At 55.0% G+C, this 23,622-nt stretch overlaps 1 protein-coding gene across 30 annotated transcripts in view; it reads right to left on the bottom strand.

Annotated features, from left to right (window-relative positions):
- Positions 1–23,622, bottom strand: part of ZMIZ1 (zinc finger MIZ-type containing 1) — a 238,602-nt gene that overhangs the window by 98,589 nt on the left and 116,391 nt on the right. For 24 of the 30 annotated variants that reach the window (XR_011538339.1, XR_011538344.1, XR_011538318.1 and 21 more), the window contains 2 exons: positions 11,512–11,620; positions 5,228–5,341 (listed from right to left, as the gene is read on the bottom strand). Coding sequence is in view for 26 of the 30 variants with exons in the window: in XM_070613207.1 (XP_070469308.1) it covers positions 5,228–5,341; positions 11,512–11,571 (174 nt within the window). In the remaining 4 variants the exon portion in view is untranslated. Of the gene's footprint in view, positions 1–5,227; positions 5,342–11,511; positions 11,621–14,941; positions 15,093–23,622 lie in introns of all 30 variants that reach the window. The other 6 variants (XM_070613218.1, XM_070613309.1, XM_070613273.1 and 3 more) reach the window with 3 other exon arrangements.

Genomic DNA, 23,622 nt, shown 5'->3' with positions numbered 1-23,622 from the left:
ACAAAGCTTGTCTGTGAGAGAGTCAGGAGTCGATCCGATCCCGGGTGACAAGCTACAAAGTCTGGGCTCTTTGCATGACAGTGCTTCTTTTTCAGCCCACAGAAGGTTAAGGCCATAACCCTCCTGACCTGCAGGAGAACCCTCAGGCCCTGGGTTGAGGGCAGGAAGGCAAAGGTCCCTCTGTTTGGCCGATACTGGCTAATTCAGTTGCTCTGGTTTAAAAAAACAAACAAAAAACTAGCTAAATGAGAAAGAGAGGCCTGGTGCAGGTACCAGGTCTGTTCTGCAGGCCTGGGTGTGTCTCTTATCACCAAGTCCCCTGAGCCCTAGCATTCAGAAGGGTCACTAGCTCCAACAGCCTCCTTTCACCTTGGCCCAGAGAGGACAGGGCCTTGCTGAAGGTCACACAACACAGGTGTGGCAGAGTGGACTCAGCTAGACCCTGTGACCCAAGGGTGCCTCATATTCACCCCCTGGCTTCCTTTGGCTCAGCCTGAGAAACCTCAGGAAAGTCCTGTCAGGTAGGTCTGGCAGGTGATGAGGAGGGTGGGCTCACCCAGCAGTCTGCTGTGTTTCAGAGAAGGCTTCTCCCACTCCAGTGGGCATGGCGCCCTCAGTGGCCCCTCCACCACAAAGGCTGGGGTGAGAAGCAGAGGGGCTGCTGTCCTCTGCTGGCTACCCAGGCCCAGCCAGCTCGGCCTAGCCTGCAAGGTGCTCAAGCTGTCCTGCAGGGCCTGGCTATCTGACACCTAGACCCTGGGTCCCAGGGGAACACACAGGTCAGGAAGTCCAGCCCCTTATGCCACAGAGAGGGAAACTGAAGCCCAGAGATGAGAGAGGGGGCATGCTCAAGGTCATGTGGCCAGTTACGTTAGTCCCATAAAGGGAGTGTGTGGCCCTGAAAAGCCGGGAGGTTCCCGGCCATGAAGCAGGACAGGTTGTCTGGGAGACACTAGAGAATATCCTCTGAGGCAGTCAAGGGAACTGAAGGCACGCTGGGCCTGTGCTCCAATCCTGTTCCATCCTATACTGTGCAACCTAAAGCAAGTTACTTAACCTCTCTGAGCCTCAGGTTCCTCTTCAGTAAAGGTGCAGGGACGTCCCCCATTTCCAGGGTTCTATGTGATAGATTCTGACAGTTCCATGTGTCCCAGTTCTGTCTCATGAGTGTAGCCTAAGGCCCTTGGGGCAGAGCCCTCATTTCCACTTTGGTAACAGTTTCTATGCAGAGGTGGGCAGGTATTTATGGTGGTTACTGCTGCAGCGGCTTTGGAGTCAGGCATAAGATGGGGTTCCTGTTCTGCCACTTACTAGTTGCTCTACCTCACCTAAGTGACTTAACCTCTCTGGGCCTCAGTTTCCTCATCTGTGAAATGGGTACAAAATGCCCTCCTTGCAAGAATGCAGCCAGGACCGGGCCCCGCTCCACGAATGCTGCTTGTGGACGTGCGCCCAGGCTTTGGCAGTGCCTGCCTCGAGGGTGTGGGAGCCCCACCGGGGAGATGGGAGGGCACTGCTGAGGCGCCGGCTCTTCTGCTTCCCTCTCCACCTCCTCCCGTGCCTGCCTCCCCTCTCCTCTACTTCAGCTGCCTGAGCCAAGGATATTCCACCTCAGGGAGGAAGAAGGAACGACTCCAGAGAGGCCTGCTTTTTATGAGGACACTCAGAGAAGGGGTTCAGCCCTGCTGCTACGGGAGGGGCTGGGGTGTGAGTTGTCATGTGGTCAGGAAGAATCTGGTCCTGAAAAGGAAGTGGTGTCTGGGCTCTCGCCCGCTCGGCTGGGGCCCTGGGGCTCCTGCACTGTGGCATCCTGGGGTCAGAGTGCATGAGGCGGCGGGGTAGCCTGGGGGCTGCCAGAGGCCTGAAGGGCTCCTTACCCCAGGGTCTGGTCCCGGGGCCACAGCCTCTCACTAGAATTGTGCCTGAGCTTCTTAGAAGCCAGTATGGCAAAAATGTGTCCCTTCACTGCCTGAGGCTAAGTGGTTTTTAATTTATATCCTCTAAGTAAGCCGGATCCAGAGGAATTTGTTTCCAGAGGTCGCCTCCCAGGGGATCGCGGTAACCTAGAGTGCTCAGGCTGCACCCAGATCAGGGGGTAAATGTGTATGTTGGGGGAGGGGGGTTGGCAGCCTTGCCTAGCCTAGGCCCCTTGGGATCTCTGACCTCCCCCACCCCACCCCTCTCCATGTGGCATGGCTGAGGTTGAGGATGCCCAGGGGGATGGGAGGATGGGCTGCAGGGCCCTGGGCCTCTTGGGGGTCAGGGGTTCCAGCCTGGGACTGTAGCAAGCTGCTCCCCATCTCTGTTGCTTTGTTTGTAAAACAGGGATGATGCTCCCTTCCCTGCTCGCATTCAGGGATGCAAGGAGACCATGCCCAGGAAAATGTCTTGGGCACCGAGGTGGCTTCTATGACCCTCCACCCCATCCTCTCCTGCTGCTGGTTCTACTGAGCTCCAAGGGACAGTCAGACACTGGTCTCTGCACCTGTGGCCAGTGGGCCAAGGGCTCCTTTCTGGATTAGCAGCAAGCTCAATGCTAGCTGGGTCATTAGGGATGCCAGGACCCTCTCAGGGCTCAAAGCCAGCCATTCAACCAAGTGTATGCCTGAAGCTGGGGTGCTATGAGGAGAGGCCCAGGAGAGCTGGCCCTGTGCCTTTTTCCACAAAGTTTCCCAGCCTGGGAAGCTACGGACTTCTTGCTGTCCATCAGATCCTACAAAGTCCTCCCTGGGCTCCCTCCTTCAGGAAGACCTCCGTAATCCCTCCATCCTGCCCTTCATGGATGCTCTCCTTCAGAGCTCCTGTCCTCACACAAATCATATCCCATCACTTACCTGCTTAAGACCTTCAAGGGCTCCCCATGCCCTTCAAATAATATCCAAACTGTTCTCCCTTAGGCTGCAGGCCTTAGCTGGTCTCTCCTTCCCTCTTCAGCCTCATCTTGTATCCCTCTCCCTCTCCTGGGCTCTGGCTGAGACTTCTTTCTGTTCCTTGAACAAATCGAGCCTCGGGGCCTTTGCATTAGCAGTTCCCTCTGCCTAGAGCACCCTTCCCTCTCATCTTCTCTGGCTGACTCCTTCTTGCCATTCAGGTCTCAGCTGGAGAGCACCTCCTCAGGAGACTTTTTCTGACCACCGCCTGGCCCCCTCCCTCAGGGCACTGATCTAGGTCCTTATTTCCTCCTTCAGTGTTTGGTGTCAGCTTCCCCCACCGGGAGGTAAGCTGCTGGAGAAAGAGGTCCATCGGGTGCACTGTACTTCTTCCTGGCCCACAGTGGAGACTCAATGAATGCTTGTTGAAGAAACAGATGAATAACAGGACCAGGGCAGGGCCAGTTACTGGTCATCTCATGCCCACTGGCCCATCCAGCCTGGCCAGGGCCATTGTCTGAGTCAGCCTCAAGTCCCCACGTCCCAGGCAGGGCCAGGCTCGGGGCAGGGTGCTGGGGGATCATGGCAGCCAGTCTGGCCACACGTTGTGCATGGTCGCCACCTCTTTCTTCACTTATGGCTGCCAGCAGCTGGAATGGGAGTTTGGGGTCTCTAGTAACATCTGTCCCTGCCTGCAGGGCTTAGCCTGAACCAGGGTTCCCACAAAGAGGATTAAGGGAGCCGGGGAGGGGGAGGAGAGCAGTGAGCTGGAGGATGAGGAGGACTGGGCAGTGCAGGCGGCTGCCTGATTTGGCCTGGTGGCCCTGAGGGAGCCAGATGGTGTTGGCTTTGGACAAATGGAGGAGCCCTGGGAGGGTCCTGGCTGCACCCCTGCCTGGCATCCTTAATGACCAGGAGCATCCTCTCTCGAGGCAGATGGTTCCGGGCTTGAATCCCAGGTCTGCTTCTAACTGGCTGTGTGCCCTTGGGCAGTCCATCACAACTAGTCTCAATGTCCTTCTCTATACCATGGGGAAGCTAGGAGGACCAGCCTCTGTGAGCGGGTATGAGGAGTCAGGGAGAAGGCACACACAGCAGGCCAAGCTCAGTGTCCTGCACAGAAGGGGTGCTTTGTAGTGATGGCCCATGGTAATGTCACTATTCCTTTTGCTCCAGGCCAGGGCCGTGTGGGACCTCTCACCTCCCTCCTGTCTGGGGCTTTTTGGGAAACTCGGTGCCCCTGTACTTCACCTACTGTTTCTGCCTGGCCAAGCATCCATCTTGGCCCCTCCTCTCCAAGCCTTGGGGTAGCCGGACTCCCCAGCAATCTGTTTACTCACATTCTCTTCAAAGCTGACTCAGGGGCCGGTGAGCAGCTGCCCTCACTGGCCGCCAAGGCTCCCTCACACTTATGGATGCAGGTTGTGTGGCTGGGGACATTCACAGCCTGTGAGCTCCTTCCATTTGGCCGTCAGACTGCAAGCTCCTGAGCTTGGCAAATCGTGCTGCAAGCTCTGGGCCTGGCCTGTGCCCAGCCTGTACCCTAGACCCTGACAGTGCTGAGCAAATTTCAGCTCTCTGGGTTCTGTGGTACCTCTGGGTCTTTGCGTGTGCTGTTCCATGTGCCTAGAACGCGCTTGCTCTCCTCAGCTGCTTGGTAACTTCTACAGATATAGAAGTGGCTTCTTTTCTCAGTTTTCCACAAGCCACCCCACCTCACACACGGCTGATGTTTCTATTCTCTGTGCTGCTTCACCTTGGACACGATTCTCTCAGCCATCTCCTTCCACATCTGTCTCCCTGACTAAAGAGGGAATCAGGCTTGGCAAAGTCTTCCTCATCCTTGCTTTCTCAGGACTGACAGAGGGGATTGTACATGGTAAATGAGGGATCAATCAGTGTGTATTTGGATTGATGGGTGGATGTAATAGGAGCTCAGTAAATGCTTCCATGAATGGATGCATGACTGTAAACAGAGATCAACAGATGTTTACCTCAGTGAACAAATGAAAGACTGGAGAAACAGATAGCTGAAAACCTTCAAGAGACTCTCTGCTTTGCTTTTGTTGGAACATTTACCCCCATCAGACTTGGACCTCGCCAAAGTAGGCCCTGTCTTTCTCATCAAGTGTGGGGAACCCACATCATCCATGGGGACACGTCTCCCCATCAGACCATGTTCCCTGAGGGCGTATGCATGTCAGGGGTGCACAGAGAAGGCCAACACCCTTCTAGCACCGGTGTTGCCCTATCTCTCATCCCCATGTATCTGTGGCCTCTTGGACACCTGGACAGGCACGCTAGGTCCCAGCCATCCTCCCTGGGCGCAAGCACAGGCAGGGACGCTGCAGACTCACCGTTAAACAGCCCATGAGGCTCTGCTCGAAGGGCCTCTGGAAGGCTCGCGGGTCTCCACACCAGTCCAGCAGCTCCGTGGCAGCATTGTGGAAGTTGGCTGGGTTCTGCAAGTGCTGTGGGAGAGGGAAAGGAGGCAGCATGAGGCTCCAGGAAAGAGGCTAGTGGAGGTAGTGGGCGTCTGGGGTGGCCAAGACCGCAGGTCTCACTGGGGAGGAGACTCACAGAAAGGGACAGGATTAACAAGCTTTCCCCAGCTCCCTCTATCTCCTTCCCACTGCATCTCCATGCCCCACCCCCCAATCCCTGGCAGGATGGGGATTAGCAGCACAATTGCAAAGAGAGGAAAACCAAGGTCGAGAAAAGGGCAACGATATTAGATATTAGATATTAGTGTTTTCTGGACCCTGGCAGTGGGGGGAGGTGGACCCTGCAGGGTTCAGGAGGTGGCACCTGGCTCCCATATTTAGGGGCTGGCTCTCCCTGAGCCAGGACAGGCTAGCCCTGGAGATTCCTTCTGGGTGAGGCCCCCTGCTAATCCCACCACCACAGCCCAGGTTTAGATGCCCACCAGCTCTGGCTTCAGGGAAGGCTCTGCCGTAGCCAAAGAGGGTGGGGGCCTGAGGGACAGAAAGAGGCCTCCAGGCCAAACCCAGCTGGGCAGGTGGACTAAAGCACACTGTGCCCAGGTTACTGTCACACCGTGGTCTGGTGTGCATGACTTAGCGATCCCAGTTTCCCAAACACAGATTTCTTGGGTCCAGGCTGGCTTGGTTCAGGGGCTGCTGGCATTGTTGGGAGGAGTCCCAGGCCCGAGCTCAGGCCCCTCCCAGTCAAGGGGTCTGAGTCAACAGAGACTGAATTCTGGAGCCAAGGCCTCTAGATCTTGCTTCACACCTAGGCCATGGGGCTGATGGGTTGGAAGGGTGGCTTCCACGGCCACTCCTCCTTTAACACGTATCAATGTTTTTTCAGGCCACGCTAGTTAGGCACTGAGCCCAGGGTCACAGAGCAGGTTGGGGCGGAGCTGGGATTCCAGCACTAGGTATGAGTGCCTGTGGGTCCTCTAGCGGGACACCTAAAGGATGTCCCCAAAGGTCAGAGTGTAAGCCAGGAGCAAAGGAGATGGTGGCACCTTCTGAGGTCCCTGTGGCCTTGGTGCTGGGAGAGACAGGGAACAGGAGCTGCCTCCAGGGCAGTCGCTCTATCCCAACTTGCAGCATGAGTCAGCCTTGGAGCCAAGGCAGGGAGGGGTGTCAGGAGCTGCCAGCCCCCAGAACTGGGAGGGACACAGAACGTGCTGTGTCAGCCCCTGTAGGGCAGGGGTCCTGGGGTCATACTGCCTTCACCTCCTACTAGCTGCCTGGAGTGGTCCCTCACCTCTCCCAGCTTCACTCGCCCTATCTGTAAAATGGGGATGGCAGACCATGGCTTGGGGATGGACATTTTTGCTTCTTTCACTTAGGGTTTCCTGACTATTATTACAAGGTGGCTCATGCAAGGCAAGATATAAAAATGGATGGAAGAAAGTGAAACGAATTAGAACATCCTCCCTCGGTAGGAGATGGGGAGAGGGAGAGATGAAGGAAAGAAAGAGGGCAAGCACACAGCCGCACAGCCCTCTGCCACGGGGCTGTGGTGAGGATTCAGCAAGAGGAGGCTTCTCCGGTCCCTGGCAACGCGCCTGGTGCATGGGGTGCTCCCCCATGGGGCAGCCCTTGGCTCTGACGCTGTCTGCCAAAGGCGACCCTGGAAACTCAGCTGCCCTCGGCAGCGCTTGGCCCAGCTCCACATGGAGCTCTTCCTGCAAAGGCAGAGCTCCCTGCACTTGATCTGCGGAACACAGGAGGAACTGCCACCTACAGAAACATGCCCTTTGAGAGGGCAGCAGTGGGTCCTTACCTCTGCCTCCTGTGCCCTCTCTCTAAGATGTGCCCTCTCCACGGCCACGGGTGGCATCCGGGCTTCATGTGGAAAGCCATGCAAATCGGCAAATTCCCTGCCCAGCAGCCTCCCTCTGCTAACCGAATTATTCCATTTATTTACATGATGTCACACCCAATTAGCACGGTCAGCAGCTGTGCACGCTGTTCTCAGAGCTACCCACCCACAGCACCGCAACCCTTGGCACCTCCACCCTTGGGCCTCTGAGCTCCCAAGTGGCCTCCAAGGCCAGTCCCAGGGGCCAGTTTTATTCTGGCTCCCAAGCACCCAGCCTTTCCTATCTTGTCAGCCCACCTCTGGCCTTCTCCACTCGCACCCCCACCAGTTCACCTGGCCTTCAGCTTGGGCTCTGGTGATCACTTGTGGGTGCAACTCATTAGGAGAAAGAATATCAGGCATCCCATCCAGTGGTTATTGCTCAGTGGCTCTGTGGCCTTGGCAAAGCCCCCTCCTCTCTATGCTTTTGTCACCCATGTGGACTATGAGGTGGCTGGACTGTACAGAGAGACTGAGCGATGCAGTGAAATGGGCAGGACAGACCTGGACAAACCCCATCTCAACCACTGATCCCCAGAGCCCCGGGGACATTCCTAGGCTTCAGGTCCTTTGTTTGTAAAACGGGGCGATGACAGCTTGCAGGGCTGCTGCAAAGTGTAGAAACAATATATGTAACACCATCCTCATGACAAAGCAGGTGCCAGATAGAGACTGCTATTGCTCTGCATGCCAGGACCTCTCTACGCTTTCTTCTTTCTCTGACGAGCTGCTTGAGGGCAGAAACAGCTCCCTGTCCACCTCTGGAACCTTAAAGATAGTCACAAGGCCAGGCCCATGCAGTAATGGGTGGGGAGCAGTTAACTGTCCAAACTGGTCTATCTGCTGTGCAGGCCGGCAACCTGACCCCTTCAGAACAGGTCCCCAGCAGCATGTAGAGGGGCAGGGTTGAGTGGGGCGAGCTTGGCCAGCCTTTGATGGTCTGGGGATGGGAGCACAGATTTTAATCATAGGCAGAGGCTCCTTTGGCTGTGGTTGTTATTGGACACTAATACCCTGTCCCCCACCAGAAAGCCTGGCTCCACAATTCCTCAGAAGATCTGAGCTATATCCACTGGCCACTGAGTCTATTGGGGCAAGAGTAGGGAATACCAGTGTCCAGACTAGGGACTGGTTACCTAGAGCAAGTGATGAATGCATCTTCTTATCAATCCATTTGTGAATCAAATGATCTATCTATCCATCCACCCATCCGTCCGTCCATTCACCCACAAATGAATCAGTTTATCCATCCATCCATCCATTTGCCAATCCACCCATTCATCAATTCATTACTTTATCCATCAATCATCCATCCATTCATCTACCTACCTATCCATCCAGAATTTATCTAGCCACCCACTCATCCATTCATTCACCCATTTACCTATACATCATTTATAGCCACTCATCCATCCACCCACCTATCTACCCATCTATATGTCCATCTATCCACCCACCCATTCATTCTCAGCTATCCACTTATGAGTCCACCCCTCCTCTGCTCCCCCCCAACATACTTGGGGCCCACCCTGGGCTGGGCACTACGCTAGACTCTGTTGAGTTGAAGATGAATATGGCACACCCTCTGTCACCAAGGAACTTAACCTAGTGGGAGACCTGACATATGCCCCCCAGGGCCTATAGCTCAAGAGAAAAAGAGCAGGATGGGTGAGGTAGCTGGGTGCCCAGGAGGCACTGGGGCTCAGAGATGATGGGGTGCAGATGGTCAGAAGGGCATCTGGGGCTTAGGGAGGCTTCTGGGCAGGAATTAGCTGATTTGCACAACTTTGCACATGAGCCCAGATGTGCCTGTGACCTCTGAGTGGGGCATGTTGTAGAGAGGGCACTGGTTCTCCTGAGAAAGGGGAAGGCAGCAGAGCCAGAGCCCAGAGGGAAGATGGGTAACAAGGCGTTTGGGGGAGAGCAAACGCCAGCAATGGCTAGAGCCAGAGTGGGCTGGGGAGGGAAGGCTGTGCCATAGAGGTGAGGCAAGGCCGAGAGTCCAAGGCTAGGAGGCCCCTGATGGAAGCCACGGCCCCACCAGCCAGAGGCAGGCACAGCCAGCACATCAGTCACCCTCAGAGCATGTGGACCTGCTTGTCTTTCTCTTCTGATTAGGATACAGGATGTCTGAGAATCAAAAGTCTCCAGCCAGCCATGGCTGCCCTCTGTGGCAGCTGTGGAGCAGACAGACATCAGTGAGGAGCTATGTCTGACCAGAGGTGTGGGAAGAGGGACGTGGAGGACACAGGGAGCTATGGAAGACCCAGAAGCATCTGGACAGCCTGTTTACCCTCACAGATGCGCCACTGTCTGGCCCAAATGCAGAGCTCTGTGTGTGTGTGTGTGTGCGTGTGTGTGTGTGTGTCCGCAGGCGCACACATGTGGGACAGGCTGGGGCTGGGCAGTGAGGCAATCCCTGGCCTTCAGCTACTCCAGCACTCACTGGCTGGGTGTCCATTATGATGCCCATTGTACAGACAAAGTCAGGTGAAGTGGCAACTTAATCAAGGCCAGGGAGCTAGTAAATGGTGGACTGGAGACTCAGGTTCGAGGACCGGTAAATCTGAGGCCCATGTGCCAGGATTCGAGAGGGCTGCTCCTGGGTGGGCGCCTGTCCACAGTGGACCCCTGGGAGGCCCAAGGGAGTAAAGGGGACCCTGATTTCTGGTGATGCAGAACAGGGTGGGGAGAAAAACAAGCTGTGAGCAGGTCTCAAGAAGAGCAGCGTGCCTGGCACATAGAGGGGCTCATGCATGGGGGGACATGACTATTGTTGGGAGGCGAAGGCCATTCACAGCTGATCCCTTATGGGCAGGAGAAACTGGGTCAAAGGCAGACCTGGGAGAGAGCCCTGCAGAGCCCCGAGGAGGAGGAGGAAAGGGCAGAGGGAGGAGGGGGTGCATTGCCTAGTTTCTATTCTATGACGGTGAGCAGAAGTGTAATTGGTGTTCAGGAGAGCTGTTCAGGCTGAGTTCAATCTGTAACAAGTCTTCTTCAATTTCCTCTCCTCAGACCTTGCGTGGCTTCTGAGAGTGCTCTGCTTGATGCCAATGAGAAGACACACATCCCTTAGTCCCACAGACTAGCCACAGCTCCACTGGGCCCAGGCGCTCAGGGAGAGCAGGCTGGGTGGAGCTGAGGCTGTGAGCTCTGCACTGCGGGGTCCTGAGGCTGGCAGTCTATGCAGGTTACCTGAGCTTCTTGCTGAACCCACCTAAGCCAGGGGCCTTACCCCAGCACTCCCCTCCCTGTTGCTGAGACACTGAGGACAACAGCCCCAAATGCTACTAGCTGATCACCTGCCGTGTGCCAGGGCTGGGCTATGTGCTTCACCCAAATATCCTCACATCATCCTACGAGGTCAGTCTTATTGGCCCCATTTGACAGAGGGGAAAACTGAGGCTCAGAGAAATGAAATGACAGGCCCGAGATTGCTCTGCGGGTACATGGAGGAGTGAGTATTCGGGTTCAGGTCTCCCTGGTGCCAAAGCCCAAGCCCCCTCCACCATATCTGCCCCTTCCTGGAGTACAATAACACTCTGGAGTCTGCACAGATCGTGCCATGCTGGGCTCCAGGGAGGCTGAGCCTAGAGGACAGGCGCATCACTGCTGACCACCACTAAGGGGTGCCCGCCTGCCCACCAGGCCTCAAACTGTCTTGTTAATGTGGGGGCTGCTGAGCCCATTGTGAAGGGTTCCCCACCTCCCAAGAATCCAGGGTACTGATGGTCAAATCGCCTCTTGAGCCTGGTGTGAGCATCGGCAGGAGGGGGACACCGTCACCCTCAGGGACGAGGCCCGCCCAGCACAAGTGGGGCTGGGCTGTATAACCTCAGGTGACTCCCTTCCCCTCTTTGCTCCTCAGATTCCTTTTCTGTAAGACAATCTAATTCCCGACGACCTTTCCTGTTCTCTCTCTTTATAGAGAACCACTGGCACAGAGGGGCAGGGAGCGTAGGTCTGGGATGGAGGTTAGGCACTTCACTGCATCCTCACAACAGCCCAGAGCACACAGCAGAGCCCAGAGAGTCACACAGCTGGGAAGGGAGGGGATGGACAGGGCAGAGCCAGTATTTGAACCCAGATGCGTGTGATTCCAGAGTTAGGTTGGTCCATACCAGCAACGCTCTCACAAGCTGAGTGGTCAGGGAGCCCCAGGCAGTTGCTCCTCACCTAGCATCACGTCCACACCATGCCCTGGATGCCCAGCTACAGTGTAGGCTGGCACCTCTGCTGCTCTGCCCACCTTGCCTGCTCTGCCCTCCCCAGCTGCCAGGCAGCGGAGCCCATGCTACACACCCACCTGCTTGATGCACTGCAGTCGGTCATTGGTCTGCTGGATGTGCCTGTCCATAGAATTCATTCTGGCTGTTTCACTGCTTTCTACCCGAGAGCCATGAATGTTGTCCAGCCTGTGAAGACAGAGGAAAGAGGGTGTCACTGGGGTCTCGCCAGGCCTGCCAGCCTCACAATTACCCTCTGGCCCCAACACTGACATGCTGGCCCCACTGGCTCCAGGAAGGTTCCAGGACCCTTTTTGCAACATGGAGCCCTCTGCCCCAGGCAGCTCTGAAGCTGAGAGAGGGACCACAGCCCCAGCTGCCCAGGTAGCCCTTCCCCACTCTTAGCCCTGGGGGAGCCCCATCTGGGCTGAGGGCAGGATGTTGTCCTGGGTGTTCTCCGTGGGTGGCTCATGTGAGCACTAGGCAGACATGTCCACCATGGGATGTGGAACTGCACACTCAGGTGCACGCATTTCTACACACGTGTGTGTGTTAGTTGGTGGTGGTGGGGACAGCAACCCTATCTTCAGATTCCTGGCTCAGGGCTTAGCCCCCTCGATGTGGCTGCGTGTGTGCATGTCATGCGTGTTTGTGTGGATCTTCCAACGTGATGACCTTCACTGCACGTGTGGTTAGATGCAGCAACCCTGTTTTGGGTGCTATGTGCTCTCCTCAGTCCCCCAGGCTTTAAGAGTTCTTTACGCTTTACAGCCCACTCACAATTCCACTGTTTCCCTTGGCCCTCCTGGAAAGAAGAGGGCAGGGATTAGCATCATCTCTCTTTGTCAGATAAGGAAACTGAGGCTCAGAGAGAGGAAGCCAGTTATCCAGGGTGGCACAGTGAGCCAGTGTCAGAGCCCAACCAGGAGCCAGGGCCCTAACTGCTCCACATGGTTGGGGTGCATGGGTGTCCTGGTCACCAGCTCACCCCTCCTGAATGGCAGTGGGCCTCACGAACATTCACATCAGTGCAAGTGTCTCTCGGGTGGTGATGCTAAGTAGAGGAGGCTCCTTTAGCTCCAGAAAGCCCCTGGAGACCCCAGGCCCCTCCAGGGAGGCAATGATGGCAAAGGCAGAGATGCAGATAGTCACAGGGGCAGAGAGATGGAAAGAGGAGAGAGTGTTCAGCTCCAGTCCACCCACTGCTCAGGGGTCCAGGTCCTTGGGCCAAAGCAGAAGTCCACCCCATGCTGGCTGGGTTTGCCCTCCCACAGCCCAAGTGTCATCACAGGCTGCAGACACATGGGTCAGACACAGGGTGCGGAACAGAGGCCTATGGCCCCTGCCCTTCTCTGCTATCCTGAGACACTGTGCCCCAAAGGTCCCTCATCTCCAGCCACGTCTCTCAAGGCCCCACATACGGGGTATTTTCCATAGGCTGAGCCTCTGCATTCTCTCCTTTATCCTCATGCCTATTCCTTAAGACTAGAATTATCTTCATTGTACAGATGAGGAAGCTAAGGTCCCGAGATCTGCCACGTCCCCATGGCTAGGAGGAGCTTGGACTGTGTCCGTCTGCCAGTCTGTTTCCATGTCCTGGCTCTGCCTCCAGCACGAGCACCCTGAGTGAGGGAATCAGCAGCAAGCCTGGCCCCGGCCTGGGAAGAAAGCCTGTTCCTCCTCCAAGGAGCTCTTCACTGCACAACTCCTTTACCACACTTCTTATTGTCCTGTTTGTGCTTGAAAAGGCAACTCACTTGTGTGGTTCAAAAACCAGAAAGTCCACAAGGGTATACAGTGAAGCGCTGGCTCTGTCCCTGGCCCCCAAGAGCCCTTCCTGGGAGAACCAGCGTCCTCAGTCTCGTTCCAAGGGTCTCATCTTGGAGAAGCCAATATCTACATGCACTACGCCCTGCCACTCCTTTTTTAAAAAACATAAAACGATCGCCTTCTATGCACACGATCTGGACCTTGCTTTTTCCTCTTAATAATATCTCAAAGTTTATTCCACATCAAGACATAAAGAGCCTTTCCATTTTTTAATGACTGTGCAGCATTCCAATGTACAGATGAATCATTTATCCAACTCACATCTGAATGTCTCCGGCTGCCAGGTGCTGTGCTAAGGCCTGAGGCCCCAGACAAGGCCCTTCTGCTCAGGGGCTCACACTCCAGCCTGAGTAATGAAGCCTGAAGCTGTCTCCAAATTTTATTATTGCCAAACATCTCTAGTCTTCACTGTCTATCCATGCATGCCTCCAACTCACCGAGTAAATACTTTTCAATATCTATATTATGCTGGGTCCTGTGTTAGATCTACAGGAAATTCAGAGATTAAAATGAAATAATTCATTCCTTGTCTTCAAGGAACTCTTGGCCCAAGCCTATAGTCACTCCAGGTCACCTAGCAGGTGACTATGTTGTGCAGCTCTTATAAGTCAGGTGCTGGTCCAGGCACTGGGCACTGATAGATAGTTACTATATCCCCACTTTACAGATGAGGAAACTGAGGCCCAAAAGTTATAGTAGCAGCTGGCTCCAGAATCCTGGCTTCCCCATTACAGCCTAAACTTTTATACAGATACCAGGGAAGGGCTGGGGTCCCTGCCGGAGGCTGCTGTGCTGTTGTAGGCGTGTGTGTCAGGGGGAAAGGAAGTAGGGAAGGTGTTGCTCCCCTTGCTGCACCTGTAGGGCCCCCAAGCAGGGGCTGGATGCCTCCCTCTGAGTCTACCTGTACAGAGCCTCAGCCAGTGCGCCTACAATGAGGGCTCCTGGGGCCAGAGACAAACCATGGTGTGGGAGGCGGGGACATGGGAGGGCCCAGAGTGGGAGCAAGCCAGTACCGCTGCCTTCAGTGAGGCCAGCTGGATTCCTGGTGTCAGACCCCTCTGAGCTAAAGGGTCCCTGGTGGTCTCCCAGGCACTACATGGGACGGGGGGCTGGGGAGGCCCAGCCCCATCCTGAGCATGGGCGAACACTGGTTGCCAGGGTCGCAGTTAGAGAGTGCAGTTTCCACAGCCAGTGAAGGGCCCCATTAAATGAAGGCCTGGTCAGCTCAGGAGGAAGCTGATGGGAAGTACAAAGAAACCCCGGACCTATGCAGGCTTCAATCCTGCCATCCTCAGGACGCAGCCAACCAGGACAGTGGCCCAAGTGGCCATCAGAGGGTGTTGCTGACAAACCTAAGTGCCCAGAGGGCTTGAAACCTGCACTGTGGAGGTTTGGGGCTCTCTCCTCAGGGCCCTCCTTCACTGCAGGGAGCCTGAGCGCCCTGACCAGAGTGGCTTTGAGCAGGCTTCCCGGCTTTCTAGGCCTTAGTTTCCCCATTTGTAGAGCAAGATGGTGAGGATAGGGCATTAAGTGGTCTCACAGGCTCTCTCTCTAAATAGAAACTTCTCCCAGGATGTGCATGGGATGTTGTCTAGGGTCAGAGACCTAGCAAGCCCTTGATAGAATGGCTGGTTGAATGAGTGACAGATCATTTCTGGAGCCTTGGGGCCCTCAGCTCACCTGGGCAGCCACCTTGGGGCTCAGAGGCTGCTCTTCTCTGTTGTTCCACAGCTGGGGGCCACAGGTCTCCCTCTAGGAAGCACACAGTAAAGGGGGAGCAGAACCGTTCAAGTTCAGGTCAGTCCCCAGACCAGCTCATGGGCAATCCTGTCTGGAGTAGATGGACTGAGTCAGCTTCTGGATTCAAAGATTCTCAGAACATCAATAGCCAAAGGTGCTCTGACGTCTTCTACCAGCCTAACAGTTCAGCTGGTTCTATTTTGGGAAGCCTGAAGCTCATGGGTGGTGTGTCCATGTCCACATGACACATCTGGGCTGGGTCCAGACCCCAGAGGGCTCTTCTCCCAGGCCAGGGCTCCATGTTGTAGGAACCAAGGAATGACCAGCTGGGCCTGGGACACCTGTGAGACCCAGAAGGCAGATGGCAGCTAGCAGGATCACAGGGACAAGTGTGTGTCTTAATCTATAGAACAACAAAATGTCTGGGTGATTAAGGAGGCCCTCACATGTGAGGTGACAATTTTAAACTGCTGGGATCAGTGGAAGTTCCGGGTTATTAACATCAGCAATGGATGGGGCTGGTGGCTCTGGTCCCTGCAGGAGAAGGTCGGGGCCTGGCAGGCTAAGGGTCCTGGGCATGGCGGGGCAGGGAGGCTGAAGTAGGCATGGGAGAGGTGGTTCACTGAGGGGCGGTCTGGGGTCTTCCATTGGTTCTGCACCTGCTATGTGCAGGCACCAGGCCAGGCCCTGTGCAGTGCTCATTTACTTAGTCCTAACAGGCTCAGAGAGGTGATGTGACTTGCCCAGGGTCATATACCCAGGAAGGTGTTGGGCTGAGATTCAAACTCTCTGCCTTTCTAACTGTTAATAGGTTGCTCTTTCCACTCCTCCAAGATTGGAGGTCAGAGCCTCCTGCAAGTCCCTACCCCAGGCTGTGACTGGCCCAGAGATATCCTCTGGTGCCACCCAACCTGTCCAAACCCATCCACTTGCTTCCAAGGCCATCTCAGCGCCACTGGGCCCCCAGCATGCTGGCTGGCGAGAGGAAGTGGCGAGCGCTCGGCAGCCAGCAGAGGTCGCCCTCCACCATGGGAGCCTCGCTCGGCTCGGCCACTGCCTCCCTCCTCTGAGCCTGAACTCCTTTAAGGCTTTCCAAGTCGCTACAAATCCTCTGTGGCTGTGGGTCCAGCGCCCACTGCGGCCGGCCTCCCTCCAAGTTGGAGATGGTCTTGGGCCTGGCTCCTGGTGAACCCATGGCCTCAGCTGTGACTGTTGCCTGTCTGCCCTTGAACGGGAGTGAACTCAAGCAGTCAAGCCACCACCCACTCTGGCCACCGGCCTTCTCTCTTGGTCTGAGCAGCTGTGAGCCTATGGGAGATGCAAAGCTAGTCAGCTCAGGGGGCCTGGAGAGGACCCTGCTCTGTCTCCTCTAGGCCTCAGTTTCCCCATCTGTAAAATGAAGGCTAGCCAGCCTTTGGGAGCCCTTCAAACTCCAACATCTTAGGATTTCTGCATCAGAAGCTCCAGCTGTTTGGAAAACTCCATCTCAACAAGTGTAGTACGCTTGGCTTTAAAACTGCAGAGCCTGTCCCAAGGCAGGCCTGTGGGGAGCCTGCAGCCCTAGGAAACTCCAGGAGAGCCGCTGTTCCACGGGAGCCCAAGACCACAGATGCTGCCCCTTTCTCAGCAACACTTTTCCTTGCACCTTATGCTCAGCTTGGCTTAACTGCAGATATGTACATTTTTTGACTGCCGGTGACATCTGGGTTGGCCTGGGCTTCCCATCTCCCAGGTGAACTCTTTTTTTTTAATTAATTAATTAATTAATTTATTTATTTTTTAAAGATTTTATTTCTTTCTTTTTCTCCCCAAAGGCCCCCGGTACATAGTTGTATATTCTTCGTTGTGGGTTCCTCTAGTTGTGGCATGTGGGATGCTGCCTCAGCGTGGTCTGATGAGCAGTGCCACGTCCGCGCCCAGGATTCGAACCAACGAAACACTGGGCCACCTGCAGCGGAGCGCGTGAACTTAACCACTTGGCCACGGGGCCAGCCCCCAAGGTGAACTCTTGAAGGGCCAACCTTCCACTTTACACTTCTCACCACCAGCATAACACTGCCCGAGTTTACCCTTAGTGGTGCCTAGCACAGAAGACACGCTCAAGAAAAGTTAGCTGCTATTATGTACCTACGGCTGCTCAGAGAGAAGAATGCTGAGAGCTGAAAGGGCGTCTGGGGACTGCCTGGTCCTATGTCCTCATGAGTCAGGATGGGAGGCAGGGACCGGGAGAGGGGAAGGACATAGAGGGAGGCAAGGGGCAGGTGGGGCTGGAAGCCATCTGGCTCTTCTAAGTAGGGCCCTGGGTTGTCACTGGGCTCCCTGGAAGCACGTCTCCTGGCCTGACAGGTTGGAGGAGGTACAAGGCCCTCAGCAGGCTCCTCCCGGGAAAAACGGAACAGGGTGCTCTTAGCTGCCCTACGTGGAGTACCGGAGCCCTGGAGGCTGCTGCCTAGGGTGGCGGGCCAACATCAGCTGTACTAATATCAATGTGTTTTATTGTTCCCTTTTGAGACCAAACAAGTTAACCAGCATACTTAACACCCATGGATCCGGGGAGAGGGATTTGCATGCATGTGTGCAAACTCACATACATACGTACCCCTTTGCACACTTAGGGAGTAGGTTCATGCACATACTTGAGTGCTGGCACAGACACACTTGAGCACACACATCTCCTGACAGCTTGCACAGGCAAGTGGCGGGTCCCCAGGGGAGCTGTGTAAGCAGTGGCGTGCAGAAATGATTCAATCACCATGCACATCTGCAGCTCAGGTCCCCCAGGGTGAGCAGTGCTGGTGGTGGTTGGGGGATCGGGGACGTGCTGTACCTACAGCCTACAGAGCAGACACTGCATTCCAAGGCATCACCAGAGCCAGTGAGCTTGGGACTTGCTCACTGCTCAGCCTGGCGGCAGAGCCTGGAGGTTCAGGGGACCTACCCTGTACCATCTCTCAGACTTCCAAAAGCCAGCCCTTTACCAGCTCTCAGACTTCCAAAGGGGCAGATGTCATGGATCCGGGGTTCAGCAGTGACCTGCCAAACCTGCATGTGCCAGCATCAGTCCAGGTCTTCTAGACCTGGCCCCCATCTCCCACAGCTCCCAGCCATATCTCGTGTCTGTCACATGGGGCTACTCCCTGCCTCTTGGACCATCCTCTGAAGATCACACCTTTATGTCTTTGCCTCTGTCCCTCAGTCCAGAATGCCTGGCCCCCCGCATCTCCTGAGGTCTGGCTCAACTGTCACCCTCTTTGTTGGTTTCCCCCAGCAGAGCCTCTCAATTGTACTCCTATCCCCCCAGTGTGTCTGTCACGTACCCTCATCTCGGCAGTACTAGACCAGTGGTGTGTCTTTGCATCCATCTCCTCCGTCAGCAGGGATGTCTTCCAGGTATGGTTTCCCAGAGCCTATCCCAGGACCTGTTGTCAAGCAGGTGCTCCGCAATGCTCATGAGATGGAGGGACAGCTATTGTCGGGCATACATATGACCCAGCATGACAAGAGCTGAAAACCCAGTGACCCAGCCCCAATCAGAGGATCTCAGGGCTGGAGTGACTCCAATAACCCAGTCCGGGGTTCCCAAAGAGTGAAGCTTATACAACCAGTGGAATAGGATGATTTTAGATGCATCATGGGCAAACCTTTTAGATTTTCCTGGTGAAGTATTTGGACTAGAACAATTATCACCGGTGAATTTGTGGATATTATTATTTAGGATAAGGTGAAATTAGAGAGTGACGACAGACCTAAGTAAATTAAAGAAACATTTTAAACACGGTATAAATGGGATGAAAGTGACTGGGTTATAGAAGCACTGCTATTGTCTGATGTCCTCTTCAGCTTAAAGGTGAAGGAGTGGGAGCTCAGAGAGGTGCAGGAGCTACCTGAGATCACAAGGAAGTTAACTCTTCCACTCCCAATCCTCAGTAGCCTGTACCAGGCATGCTGCCTGGAGGCAGAGGAAGAGGGTTGTGGTAAAGTAAAGACAGTCAGAGGAGAGTGAGTTTGTGCCCTACTCCAGGGAAGTCAGGGGAGAAGGCTAGAGGGACAGGAGACGAGAAGGGGAGAGGGAGGGAAGAGGCAGCTCCAGGCAGCTGCCCGGGACCAGCTGCTTCCCACTCTTGGCTGGGCAGCTGGAGTAGGCCCTTGGGCCAGCTTGCAGCCTTGTACAGGGTGAGGTCCCTGGGTAGGGGGTGGGCCCTGGAAGCCAGGCCTTCCCAGGTGTGAGGTTGTGGGAGGCCACTTTATCTCTTGAGCCTGTGTCCTTGTCTGCCAAACAGGAAGGTGCATCCTCTCGCCGCCCCAGTGGGCTGAGGACCTGAGTAAGTGAAGTCACTTAGGGAACAGTGTTCTGAAAAGGGAAATTCTGATCGAGACAACAGCTCTTCCAAATCTAGTTCCTCTGTCCTCAACCTGGGAAGTGTCCCTGGGCCAAGACTTGACAAGGCTCCACATCTCCTGGCCACAGAGCTCAGATGCTTTGGCCTGGCACTTGAGGCTCCTGAAGGGTGGACCCACTTCTCTTCATGACCAAATTTCCCAGCACTCACTGTAGTCTACAGGAACACCCACTGTCAATGGTGCTTAATGGGCAACACAAGGTACCCTGGGTGTTTCAGAGGGGCGCTTCCTGCAGGCCAGCCTCACACATTTATGTCTGACGACCTGTTCTGGGACACACAAGTTAATCTAGAGGGAGGGATGACTTACTTGGGAGAATATGTGTCAATGTTGCCCTGACAAAGGTACCACCAGCCCACTGTCCCTGCCCACAGTGGGCTGGGAACTCCAGCTGCCTTTGAGTGTGCCCTCTGGGGCATGTGACGCCTTGACAGGCCCAGACCATGCCCTTGAGGCCAAACCCTCCTGCCACTCTTGGCTGCACTCCAAATCCCTGACTCACAGGGAATCTCCTCTGACAGCTTCTCTCCCCAAAAGGTGAAGGAGGGTCAGATTCGGCCCTGGACAAGGTCAACAGGTTTTCTCTCATCTCCAAGGCTACGCCCCTGCTTTTTGTTTTCTTAGAGCGGAAAGAGAAACTAAACAACCATTGAGTAGGTTCTCTACTTATATCATCTCACTTAAGCTCAGAATTCTACCGTAATGTTCCAACTATTATTATCTTACTACAGATGAAGAAACTGAGGCTCAGAGAGGTCCACGACTTGCTCAAGGTCTCACTGCTGAGAAGTGGCAGTGCCAGGACTTGAAGCCCAGTCTGACCATAAAGCCCATGATGTTTTACTACATCATGCTCTCCATGGGGACGTGGCACACCTTCTTCATCTAGACACTTCCTTCCCTGGCCCCAAAGGAGGCACGTGAGGAAGGTGACTGTCAGTGATGTGGAGTGCTGAGGATGTGCAGAGATGGGGAGTCATGGTCTCGCCTGAGGCTGTCAGGTGCCAGGCCCAGGCCACAAGACTTCCCAGGACAGCAGTGAACATGCAGTGGTCCTACCTGGCTTTGTCTCAAGGCTCTTGCCTGTGATTCCCAAGGCTCAGGTGCCATGAAGTGGGGAAGAGGGAGGGTGGGAAAAGTTCCCCAAGGGTCCTCAGAGGATATGGGGGGGCGAGGCTGGAGATGGAGCCAGGGCCCACTGGCCACCAGCTGGTATCCTCTAGAAGGTTGTAAATATCCTGAAGATGTTCTTACAGCTCTGGCTCTAGAAATAAAGAGGTGTCCTCCACTGCCCTCTTCCTACCCCAGCTCCTTAAGGCTCCCAATCCACCCACCTACCATTCTGCAAGAGGCCCAGACAAGGGCAGTGCCAATGGCATGCCCCTAAAAGAGCCAGAAAGAGCTAGATGAGCCCTTAAGGACCACTTGGGATGGCAGGGCTATGGTGCGCAGGATGCGCCCCTCACCTCTTGCACCCACGGCAAGTATGGCTAATCAGTCACCACACTCCTCCCACGGGGTCCGGACATGCTCAACCAAGCCTCCACACACTCTTCTGTCCAGCCACTCTTAACTACCTGCTACCAACACATGAGAAGAAAACTTCTGGGCACCCCATCTTTGAAAGGAGAGTGAAGAGAGGCCCAGAGAGAAGAAGGCTTAGCCTGGGGTCACCAGCCAGTCAAGGCATGAGCAGAGATCTGCATGCAGATTTCCCAATTCCTGACTTTGTGCTCTTTCCACTACACTGAGAGTCAGAGCCAGGCTCCTCTCGAGCTGACAGCCACGTATGGACCATTTAGGTGAGCTGGCGATGCTTCAAGCAACCTTCAACCCCAGCCTCACAGCAGCTTGTGGACAAGTGTTATCCCACTTTGCGGATGAGAAAATTGAGGCTCCGAGAGGGTGAGTGTTTTCTATCCAGTCATACAGGGAAGTGTGTACAGGACAGTAGCTGTTCTGAGCCTGGGCTTTTGTTTCTGCTAACTGAGTATGCATTCTCCTTTAGTTAGCTGCTAGGAACTGTCAGAATGTTTTTAAATTTCTCAAAAAAAAAAAATTAGGGAAATGAATCAGAAAGCAGACATTTGTTTGAGCTAAAAGTGGTAGATGAAAAAAACACAAATAGTCCTCATGGCTTAGATCTGGAAAGGATTTGGGGATCTGCTCAGGCCTATCCTACCATTTACAGAGGAAACTGAGGCCCGGGCAGGGGTGGGGCTAGAGGTAGAGCAGAACCTTGAAGGTCCCACGGTAGGTAAGAGGTGGAGCGGAGCCCATACCCAGGCCTCAGGGGCCCCACTGCCCTCAACTTCTCTGCTCTCTGTGCCCCTAACTATGTCCGAGCAGCCCCTGCAGATGCTTGTCCCGGCCAGGCCTTCAGCCACACACAGCTCAGACAGAGGCCTGCCCTGAGGAGCAGCCTGGAGGTGGGTATAGGGCAGGACAGGCTGGCTGTGGCAGGCCCGGCCAAGCCCGACAGGAGCAGGGCTCCGTTCCTACCAGGAAGCATCTACAGTTCCCCGGGAGAAGCCCTGTGAGGGCCCCCTGGTACCACATGGAGATTTTCAACATCCCAGCTGAGCTGAGGCTGGCACACTGACCCCACAAACGCCCTGTCCCGACACAGGGCCTGTGGTGCAAGGGGTGAGTCAGCTGGGCCTGGCACCCATAACCATGCCTGTCATCTCATCTGCACTTGGGAAGTCTCTGGGTGTGAGGCTACTCCGGGGCTGGGACACCCCCATCCCGCAGGCTGGGAGTGGGGGCCTCAAACCCTCCAGGAACAAGCTGTGTACCCCACAGGCAACCTGAAAACATGCTGCCTGAATATCTGCTGAGAGACAAAAATTCATGCCAGCACTCCAAAGCTGCATGCTGACTTGATGTTCTAACTGTGCAAGGTGCTCTACAGTTTACAACGTGGCGGTGTCATAACCTCATTTGGCTCTCCTGTCACCTCATCTCACACGAGCAGTATAGTTAGTGGTTAAGGATACCAGGCTGCCTGGGTTCAAATCCTGACTCTGCCACTTGCTAGCTTCCGTGACCTGGGGCAAAATGCCACCTCTGCATGCCTCAGGCTCCCCATCTATAAAATGGAAGCAATGATAATAGCACCTACTCCATGGGCTGCTATGCTCGTTGAGTGAGTCAGTGAACAGGACGCACTTAGCACAGCCCAAGCACGTGAGTGAGCAGTGGCCCTACACAGGGCCCAGGTGGGCCTTATCAGCTGCATCGCAGACAGGAGGAAACTGGGGCCAAGAGGAGCCGATGCCTGCTGGGGGTGGGGGGTGGGGATACATGCCACCACCCCAGACTAGACATTAAAGATCTTCAACTTGTTTTTTCAAAACCTATTCTGAAAACTTATTTTTCAACCTTGCAACATCTTAGGCAGAAGCTAAATTTATGCAACAACGAAAGGGGACGTGCTCTGGATGGAGGGGTGGAGGCGAGCCTGCCCGCTCCACTCACCCTCACAGAGGCGCCTCTGGGAAGCCCCCGTGGGCCCGATGCCAGGCCTCAGAGGACGTGGGTGGCTGAGGTGGGGCTGTGCCCACCAGCCAGAATGCCAGGTTGAGGAGCTGCAGGGACTCATCTTTGTGCCAACGGCCAGTGGTGAAAAGTTCCAGAAGAAAGAGGGATAGGGTTGAAGCTTTGGGACACGTGAGCTGAGTGAGCACTGCTCCTCCAGGGCAGCAGCCTTGACGCCCACGTGACGTCTGTCCAGGTGTGCAGTGCCACTGATGGAGGCAGGGAGACCAGAGAGGAATCACCGCCTATCCTGGGCAAAAGGAGGGCGGAGGCAGGGACACTCCAGACCCCAGGCATGTTCTTCAGAAGCCAGTTCCCCTGAGATCGTCCCTGAACAAAGGATTCCCTGGTCAGATGGGTTGGGAGAGAGCTGCACGTTCTGCCCTCCTCCAGACTACTCAAGCAGGCTCCTTTGTGAAGGGCCTTAAAAATATGGCTTTTCATAAAGTTCCTGGACAGCAAAACACTTTTTTCAGTAAACACATTTTACAATCCCATAGAACTAGTTTTCCCTGGAACTGGCTTTAAGAAATTCCCCCCTAAAGGGAAGGCTTGTAGCGTGGAGAGGCTGAACAGCAGGGAGAGAGAATGCAGAGAAAGGAAAGGCAGCCTGGCCGGCTGGGGGAGAGGGACCTGGAGGGGGAGGAGCTAGAAACTTTAGCGTCTAAGGGAAGAGAAGC

This window comes from Equus przewalskii, chromosome 1 (genome assembly GCF_037783145.1).
Source record: "Equus przewalskii isolate Varuska chromosome 1, EquPr2, whole genome shotgun sequence".
In the NCBI taxonomy this organism is placed as follows: Eukaryota; Metazoa; Chordata; class Mammalia; order Perissodactyla; family Equidae; genus Equus; species Equus przewalskii.
Note: the sequence above shows the minus strand (reverse complement) of the source record. Positions and strands in the feature narration are given on the sequence as shown.